This window comes from Nicotiana sylvestris, chromosome 10 (assembly GCF_000393655.2).
Source record: "Nicotiana sylvestris chromosome 10, ASM39365v2, whole genome shotgun sequence".
Lineage (NCBI taxonomy): Eukaryota > Viridiplantae > Streptophyta > Magnoliopsida > Solanales > Solanaceae > Nicotiana > Nicotiana sylvestris.
Window position 1 is genome coordinate 112,872,681 of NC_091066.1, and position 10,323 is coordinate 112,883,003.

General features: G+C 34.0%; 1 protein-coding gene across 1 annotated transcript; it reads right to left on the minus strand.

Annotated features, from left to right (window-relative positions):
• Window positions 1-3,752: 3,752 nt before the first annotated feature.
• Window positions 3,753-7,010, minus strand: LOC104218850 (protein SIEVE ELEMENT OCCLUSION C). The gene is made up of 7 exons (XM_070160331.1): window positions 6,613-7,010; window positions 6,288-6,386; window positions 5,755-6,200; window positions 5,527-5,639; window positions 5,324-5,448; window positions 4,692-5,183; window positions 3,753-4,557 (listed from the first exon to the last, which is right to left on the minus strand). Exons 1-7 carry the CDS (start codon window positions 6,826-6,828, stop codon window positions 3,925-3,927), a joined length of 2,124 nt encoding a protein of 707 aa, XP_070016432.1. The 5' UTR covers window positions 6,829-7,010; the 3' UTR covers window positions 3,753-3,924.
• Window positions 7,011-10,323: the final 3,313 nt, after the last annotated feature.

Genomic DNA, 10,323 nt, shown 5'->3' on the forward strand with positions numbered 1-10,323 from the left:
TCAATACCAAAAGAACAAGACAAATTTGACTTATTAATGAGAAGTATCAACCCCAAAGGGTAAACACACCCTTTATCAATAAATTAAATTCAGTTAAACACTTGTTGCTCAATTTATTTATCGCACACATATAATCATCCTAGCTTAGCAAGTTTTGCATAATGAAGGACATGGAGAGTCAGCATCCAAGGGTATTATCAGAATTTAATTTATATACACTAACTGTGTAAAGATTTATACATTTTCGGCCCAATTTTAACCGTGATAGTAGGTTAGTTATCATTTTTGTTTATTAGGTTATTGACCAATGTTCACTATAGAGATTTTCCTGTATTAATCATATACGTGATCAAATTAGATAGATATTTTTTGCACCATCAAAGGAGAGAATTAAACTCTATCGGTTAGTGATAGACAACATACTATTATAGCATTATCAATGAAGTTCACTTTAAGTACTGGGGAAGGGGAAAAAGCGTCTATAGCATAACAATGCTCAATTTTATTTGTACATGGTCATCCTTGCTAATTAGCAAAATTTGCATAATGAAGGACATGAAGGGTAAGTATTTAGGTGTTATCAATCAAATTAGATGAAACTGGTGATGGTGATGTTTTGGAATTGTCTAATAGTTTGAATTATATATACAAAAGTTGTAAATAATTTTTGCATGTCATCTTTAAATGTTTTAGTAGGTAATTACCTTATTTTCAAGATAACAAATCTCAATTTTTACGAAGGGTGGCGGATAGATATCTTTAGATAACTTGATAATATAAAAAACTCTTTACACTATTGATCATACAAGTTAAGACTCATTGAATAATACATTAAATTTGGGGGTGTAGGATTTGTTATTTTATCTTCAAAAGCCCTAAAAGTCAAGAAAAAGAAGAAAAAAAAAAAAGGCAAGAAGATACAATTCAGTAAAGCTCTTCATTCACTGCTGAAAGACTATTCACTTTAGTTGGTACCGAAACGATTACTACTAATAAGATATGGATTAGCTAGTATAAGTGACTACAATAGTTATTAAAAGCTTAATTTCTCAATTATTATAAGAAGTTGTTTTGTTTTTTTAAGAATAAGAGTGGGAAGATGATCTTGTCAAGTTGAAACAAAAACATGTCATATCGTAATAGATACAGACCCATTAGAAAAAGCTAGCTAAGAATCAAGAATCTCTTTTCCCTTTTCACTTTTTTTGTTTTTTGGGTTACTTCAAAGGGGTGATTTTGTGGGCCCACTTGAAGCTTGCGAATATTGCAAAGTATTATTAATATTCATATGAAGAATAAGAAATTCTGTTTGGTAAAAAGAAACTGAATACTGTAGAAAAAAGGGCAAATGTTTGGTACAAGCTAAGGTAAATCTTTACCTTGAGAATGACAGCTCAAAGACCACAAATGGGGTGCTTTGCTTTATTGGCAGTAAACCTAGTTACAGTCCGAATTTAACTTTGAGAATGTAAAAATATGCCATTTGCTTCATCCTTTTTCTATTTTTTCGCTTTTTCAAGATTTGCATGCTGGTTTTCACTTTAAATTTCAGCGAGGACAACGAGGTGAGAAAAGAAATGGTTCATAATTGGATGTTTTACCATCCATTTCTTTTTTTAGTTTCCTACTTGATGTCAATATCCTCATCATATCGGAACCTGATTAAATTCAAATTCGCACCGAAAAGTTCCTTTGCCCAATGTCATTAGACATCTCCCCAAATTATAACCCTTTTTAAAAAAAAAATACTGTCTAGAGTTAGACATTGATAAGATAATCTTAATGGACAAATTCAATTTTAAAAGTTTCAAAACAAATATAAACTTTAGGCAAAATGGTCTATTGATCCCGAGAATCATATGTGAGACTTTCACCTAGAACAACTTAATAATAACAATAAATACGCCTCAATTTTAAATAAACTAGCGTCACCTAGAGTAGTAGGAAATAAGAGCATTCCCAAACAGGTAGACATTCTTATCCAACTTTGCCATAAAATACAGAAACATGTATCTACTTAAATTAAACCAGCAAAGAAGCTGCAGAAAATTTCAGCAAAGTGTGTCCGCAATGATGAAGAAGGTTTTATGAATCCTCACCGGGTTCAATCATTTAAACGCATCTTAGGGCAATATTACATAATAAAACTAATAATAAAAATAAAAATAAAAAAGTACTAAAATTCTTTATATTTTCAAAAGATGTATAAATTATTGAAAGGCGAAATAACTCTCTAGAAATGCATAGGACATAAACTAAAAGTGCTACTTAGTACAACTTAAACCAAAAAAAAAAAAAGTGAGGAAACTACAGGAACAACCATAAATAGATAATGTCTACCAACAATTAGTCATTAAATTATGCTATCAAGTATCAACGACAGCCATAAAGAGTTACCAACGATATACAATATTCAAAAAACCTACGCAAACAATAACTATTTTCAATAGGCATTTAGGAATTAGGTGAAGACACATAAAATAAGGCAACATACAAAATGTGAGAGAGATTGGAGGTAATTTGGACTAGTTTGAAGTCAAAATTTGTTGAAACACATAAAAGAGGCGATAATAAAATTTGAGGAAGATTGGAGGTGATTTTGACTAGTTTTGAGTCAAAATTTGTAGTTGAAATCTAGTTTAAAAATTTCTGCAGCATATATATCTTATAACATGTATCTCACATATAGGTATACGTGGATATACTGGGGATACACAACCAATACACATTTGATACATATGTAATATACAGGAGATACACATATCATCTTCTTCAACGTTCATCTTGTGTCTTCGAATTTGGCTCAAATTTCAATTCAAATCACCTCAAATCTCCATCAATTTCAATTCAAATCACCTCAAATCTCCATCACGTTGTCCTAAAATTGAGCTTCAAACTCTTTAAGATGTATCCAATCTATTCGAACTATACCCACTCAAAATAGATTTTAATTTCCAAAATCCAAGCTTTCATATTCACGTTTAAGAGAGCTTCAATGACTTTAAATAAAAGAATTTGGTCTAACTAGTATAATAAAAATGGGTATAAATGGAAAGGCAATTGAATCCATTTGGAAGATTAATTGTATTTGGATATTTTGTGTTCGAGATATCTGCAAAATATGGTGAATCATACAAACAAATAAAGGTAAAGTCACCAATTGCAATTGTTTGGCATGTAATCATTGTACCTAGTGTTTTTTTTTCTCGTTTCATGGTGTCAGGTTCTCATGTAGAAATTTTATAGCCACAGCGAATTTGGCAGGAAAAGCACGAAGTAGAAAGAAGGAAGCTTAATCAGTTATTTTGTCATAAGAATAGAATTTAGGGTTAAATCTGATAGCATTTTACGAATATTACCTAATTTTGATAGTATCTTATGAATTGGTTAATATTGATAGCATTTTAACTCGGAAAGGCTAAACTGGATAGTTTGCCAAAAAAATAAAAAACATATACGTATTAGTCGCATGGCTATGGAATATAAAGTATTTAAATTCATTAAGCTCTGGTTCTCCTCCAAAAAAATGAAGGTCACGATATCTAATACTAGTATCATATTTCTCCTCAAAACACGCAGCACGAACAGGTCAAAATGTGACATCGATGGCCATTTTCCCATAACGAAGGTTAAAGTGAAGGTCAAATTATTTTTCATAGTGGTAAGCGAAAGCGAGGGGAATTAAGTAAAGGATAATGTTGTTTCGTACTAATATTATCCCAAGGTGGTAATCAACTTCGCTTCCTCCACGGGTTCTTGGATTTAATTTAGATATATAAAAAATCCCTCGTGTAACAATATCATCAGAAATACAAAACATGCATGGTACTGCATTACACTTGATGTTAAAGGTGATAGTGCTGATCACTCATCAGAATGCCTATTTACCTCTCTATGAAAACCATATATTATTTCAAAAGCTAATCAATCTTCTTGTGCTGACTCTGTTACATTACACTGATAGACAACAAACTTTTCCACAGGACGCTTACAGCGGGAGCAAAATACAAATTCTTCAGTCAATCCTTCTTCAGATTGAAGGATCTCATTGTGATAGCAGGGTTTAACAGGCAGAGGAGATTCCATAGCACATCGAATAGCACCAAATAACCCCAATTTCGCCACATTTTCTGCCCATTCTGGAACAAGATTTAAGCATTCTTGGACTTGTCTCCCCTTGAGGATTATTATATCAGTTGATGATCCTTTTCCAATTATCATCCAATCAGTCGACGTTTCACAAGCATCGAGTAACGGTTGTATGATGCTGTTATAGTGAGCTGCCTGATCTAGTCTAGCAACTGAATTTTTTATGCTCTCCAGTCTAAGCCAGAACAACTTCATCTTCGCCGTAGATAGGAAAATACTCGAATTTTCTTCGATGCAGATGCCTAAAATATTCCCAACATCTTTATTATGTGGATTTCTATAGCCAACATAAATAGCTTCAAGCTGAATTCCCATGCTATTTTTTATTTTCTGTAATGTGTTGTTAAAGTCTCTGATCCAACTAATCTTGTCACTTCCATAAAAGCAAATATGTTTGCCTTCATCTACCTGACATTAAAAAAATATATCTTCTGTTGATTAAGAACTAAAAGCACAAGTGGGGTAATTAAGTAAAGCTTTTACAAAGCCTTAATTAAATTACTATTTGTTAAAGGGCAGAAAGCAACATATAAGAAGCTTACCAAATTGGTCAATAAAGGATCAATTCCATCAATTAAAAGTTGCAAGATCCTGTTTTCTTGTTCCCACAGCTCTTTTTCTCTTGAGGCTGAAAAAGGAAATGCTTTGGCACCCCATAGCCATACCATATCAATAGCATTTAAGTTTGTGACAACACCATCAGTGCTTAATACCACCATTATGGGTTCCTCTTTATAGCTCCATTCTTTTCTAATAAAGTTTATAACAGCTGAATGCAGTAACCACGGGTCTCGGATTGAGAACCAGGGCAATGAATTTGACAGAAAATTGAAATTCATCTCATCACTCAAATTCCAGGTGTGTGAAGATGGAATTGGGACCCATATAACTGCATAGCTTGCTCCAAATTTTTTATGTAAGGGATGATCATGCATTTGATGCACTAGATAAAATATTTTCTCCACGGCAATGAGTTCTGGCTTTGAGATCAAGAGTATGACCACCTTGTTTTCCAGTTCTTGGATGCCAAAATACTGTTGAAGACAAACAAGTTTCTAGTTATTAATAATTATTTAGAATTGACTCATCAAACTATTCTGTGGCATAGATCAGACTATTGATTTCCGTCTTACATATTAATAACAAATTAATTAAATTTTGCGAAGAAGAGTACCTTTTCTCGTGAACTATCTTTCAATGGTAAGTCATTTGTCGATGAGAATAACACATGAAGCACCTCTTGATTGTGACAATGGGAGAGTTTAAAAAGATCGCGTATCTTTTCAGGAAACTTTCTATCTGAGAGCAACAAAAGAATTTCAATTTATAGTCGAATAAAAAAAATTTGATAATAAAAGCTCATAGAAAGACAATCACCTATTTGCATATGGCACATATGTAATTTCTCTCTGAGGTCATTGCATAAGCCACTTAACTTGTATACCAAGCTGAATACAGTCCATGCTGCAATGGTTGTTGAATTTGAATGCCTGGAGTTCGGATTTTTTTCACGTCAATTTATTTTACTGGTGAAGAGAAAAGAAACTTCCAGAATATGAGATAAGTATTATATACTGAATAAGTAAATGAAGGGAAAAAACATGCACTTGGTTATGTTTCATGGTCCTGAAATCTGCGATGAGAGGAGCGCATGATATTGAGCTTCTTAAAATCCAGTAGATTGTTATGTACATCTTTGACTTTGTAACAACAATTGCCTCATCATCCAAAAGTTGTTGTTGCAAAGGCAAGCCTTCAAACTCGAGGACAAGATTTGCTGCCTCTATCATAGTATCGAACAACAAGTTCAAAGCTTTAAATTGTATATTTAACATGTTTAACTCTCGAGGCATTTGCTTTAGTGCTGCAGTTAAAGCTGCCAGAGAGTTGTGATGGACTAGCTGCATTATGAGCCAAAACTCGCCATATTTTGTCACCAATGCTGCAAGTGTTAAAACTACTTTAGCATCCCATTTGAAAGGGCCTAAAGTTTCAAACAACATCATAGTTTCTTCATGTAAGTCTCCATCCTCATAGCATTTGCACAGAATCTACGATAACCAAATTATTGTATTTAGATCCATGAATGATCGGCTTAAAGATCTATGATTGTGAAACAGAGGGAAAGCACTACTTACCCTATGCGAGATCTTATTAACGGTGTATCCAAGCTTTCCTTCTAATCCAAACACTTCGAAATTCCATGAATTTATACAATCGCTTCGAGGATAAGAGAACTGAAAGAATACAATTCTGAGGTTGTCATGCTACAGTATACTATGATCACCAAACAATTGATAAATCCATGTGTTTACCATGATACCTCTACGAATACATAAATACAGGAATAGAAACTCATAATTACAACTAACTGCTTTTGCAATATTGTTGGGACAGCAGTATAATATGATTTAGCATATGGAACCAAGGAAATATAACATAGACAAGACAAGATTGAATAACCTTAGGTGAGATGAAATGCATGGTGCTCTCAATGACAAGAAGCAATTGACTAGAATCTAGCTCACGACCATCAGGATCAGGATCAGGATCATGGGTTTGGAGAATCTTCTTAATCAATAGATCTTCTTCTATTGATGACAGGGAACATGGATCAAATTGTTGCAATAAACTCATGGGGCTGGAAGTGAAGAAAGTTGACAGATTGAGAGGTCGCATAGAACAGTTGACTTGCTCTCTGGATCATAGGAACTAAAGACCACACTCGCACTCTTGTTATGCAACTTAAAACAGGCTAATATTACTCTGAATAATATCTCAAAGAATACGTGTGTCTGTCTATCAACAAGTTTGAGAGCCTATGTGCATATATGTTCATGAAACACAGTAATATAAAAATAAGTGGAGACCACCAAAAGAAGAGATGCTTATTCAAAGTCTTATCAGGGGACTTCTTTTTGGAGCAGTAGATTATGTACTAGTATTTCCTTTCAGCACTTTGTGTTGCGTGACCCTCAAGACACCAAACCTATACTTGAGGACTCTCTTTCAGCAAACGATACCCTACTAATTAAGCCATATGTCAATTATGGTTTCTTTCCTGATTTGCAAAAATGTATTGGGTGATGGGTACCTTGTTTTGCTCTCTTTATCAACATAACATAAAAATAACAAAAGATCGACGGTCCTCCATACAATATGTTAATAATTACAAATTATGAATAAAGAAGATTCATGTAGTCTACCTTATTTGTTCAAGATTTAAACACACTGATGTTGTTCTTTATGAACACTATAACCCTTTTTTACTATGCGCTGGTTTAAATTTTTGCCACTTCTTTTAGAGTCGATACCAGGGGCGGAGCTAGGGGGTGCAAAAGGGTTCATCCGAGTTCCCTTCTCTAGATAATTAAACTGTATATAAAAAGGTTAAAATTATTTTTTATGTGTTTAGTAGATGTTGAATCTTGTTGGATTCTTTATAATTTGAATCCTCTTAGTGAAGTTCCACCACTGTGAGGTTCTTCAAACCAACTTGACAATCAATTTCGGTTTTCCTCATTTTCTTTGAGTCTTGAATTTACAAGTAAAGAATTATCTTTAGCACAATGTCGAGGCATCCATATCATAACCGTACGCCCACCGGAAGCAAAAACAGAAAAAGCTACGACATACTTTAATCAAAAGAGTAAAGAGAGCAGAATATTGGCTAAAGAGATTTGTAAACAAAAAGATATCAGACCAAAAGAGCATAACATAATCATTAGTTACAGTATGTTTTTCACATTAAGAGTACAAAAATAATGTCGTACAAAAATAATCATGATATGTGATATTATACCAGATGCTTCTGAGGTCCAAATTGAATTTGAAATTGACTCTGGAGACTGTAACGAGAAAAGGATAGGTGAATATGTTGAGGAAGCTCGTAGCATTTCCACCATTATCACCCAAAACATCTCCTCCATATTATGCTTGCGTGGAGTAATTACCTCATCCCTAAACTTGACCATTCACAATTGAAGAGAATTTAAAGGTTTTAGCAAGAAGGCACGTTGATTACCGTCAAACTTCATTGGCAAGATACACTTCTTCTTGTAAATTACACTAAACAAAATATATTGATATTATCCTTATTTTTCTAACAACATGAAAATTCTGTTTTTGACAACGAAATTGTTTCGTTTTAACACATTTATAAGAGGCTAAAGTCATGTGTTGTTACGATCCAAAATCCACCTTAGACCGTGTTGGCGCCTAGTTGTACTTGCTAAGCAAACAAACTCACATTCAACAAATAATATAGTCCACATTTCTTTAATTAACAGGGTCATATCATAAATAAAAAGAAGAATAATCTCAAAATAGTAAAATATCTGATACGGTCATAACATGGCCCGAACACGACCAAAATAGTACAACCCCTAAGAACTAGGCCGCACAAGTACACAAGCAACTACTGATTAAGTACAAGTCTGATACATGATCAAAGTTGTCTGAAATTATAAAATAGATAGAAAATGGCAAAAGGACAAGAACTCGAGTACCGCGAAATGAATCCATGGAGTGCAGCTCACCCTAAGTCTCTGAGCGAATGCCTAGGCTCAACAAGAGGCTCCGCTAGTACCCACCAGTCACGCCCCGAACTTGGGCCTGGACGTATCACGACACCCGGCGCCTGACTACATGTGACTGAGCGAATCAACTGCTCGACTAAATCAACATGTGATATCATAGCATACTAAATGCGAAAGATAAACTAACACATTCTGATATACTGAAAGTCTGAATAAAATAAATCGAGTGCAGAAACACTAATATAAGTTTGAAACATATTTGTAGCTAACATTGTGTCACATGAAAAGCTTGCGACTCCATCTAACTGTTATTATAGACTATCAAGCCTCCAATGAAGTACTAAAAACACTGGCTATCTTTAAACTGAACGATTGTAAAGTAATGATAATGCCCCGAAATAACTGGGGCTCACCCAATAGCTGGTACGGGAACCCTAGCACTCTAAATCGTCAACCTGTAAATCATTACCTGGATCGTGAGATGCAGACCCCGGGCGAAAGGGACGTCAGTACATTTTAATTGCACTAATATGTAAAGCAACTGAAAGGAAGAACTGTAAATACTGAAACTGAAACTAAACTGATAACTGATAACTGATAACTGATATCTGATAACTGAATTGAACAAAGGAAGTAAGGATATGAATACTCCCTCTTTTGAATGATGAACCACATGTTTATCTAAATAAATAAACTACGGCCTCGGTCCCGATATATATGTGCACAAGTTACGACATCGGGCTCAATTATACGCATACATAACAACGACATCAGGCCAAAGATGCATAAACTACAGCCTCAAGCCCAAATATGCATAAAGTATAAACTACGGCCTAAGGCCCAAATACGGGTGTCAACATTCAGGAATTTAAAATTAGGAACTAAGAATCATATTGCAATACATGATGCTGAAATACTGAATCATACCGAGTTACATGATACTCGAATGCTGAATAGGACCAGATTGAGACATGTATTCATGAATTGATTATGAGAACTGAAGCTTCACCTGTTTATGACATGAAGAGTAATACTAAGACTCATGGGCATTAAACACACGTCTATAATGGTTATGCACTGAGCTCACAACATTCGAAATGAAAGTTACGAACGAATTACGAAGCTAGAGAATATAAGTTCTGCAACTATTCAAGAAACTAAGCTTAACTATTTTCCGAGGCAATTAGCAACATTGTAAAAGAAAGGTAGTGTAGGGAGAATCATTAACATTCCCAAATATATAGAGTTAGCCTCACATACCTTGACCTTGGAATTGGCCTTTTTAAGTGTATCACAATGTTCATCGCCTCTTACAATGATAATCTATGGCAATATATATATATATATATATATATATATATATATATATAACTAATATTAGCGTTAATACTCATGTTTTAGTCACTTAGGCATTTTATCAAACACTTGGTGGGCATAAAGCTTCATAAACCGTATTAATGATCTTTCTACACCCAACGCCCATTCTCTTGTTCCTAGATAATCTTAATATCTCTAATTGCTATAATCTATATTATTCTTAATCACCCATAAGATAAACAACACCCTTACTCAATAATCAACCATCAACAACCCAAACATATAATCGTTCATATTTTTATATCAAACCCATCAACTC

Excerpts from the sequence above, each read along its gene's own strand:
- LOC104218850 (XM_070160331.1), bottom strand. The coding sequence starts at position 6,828 with ATGCGACCTCTCAATCTGTCAACTTTCTTCACTTCCAGCCCCATGAGT. Across the intron at positions 5,184-5,323 it reads AAGATAGTTCACGAGAAAAG|TATTTTGGCATCCAAGAACT; the intron begins GTACTCTTCTTC and ends TGTCTTCAACAG. Across the intron at positions 4,558-4,691 it reads ATCCTTTATTGACCAATTTG|GTAGATGAAGGCAAACATAT; the intron begins GTAAGCTTCTTA and ends TTTTAATGTCAG.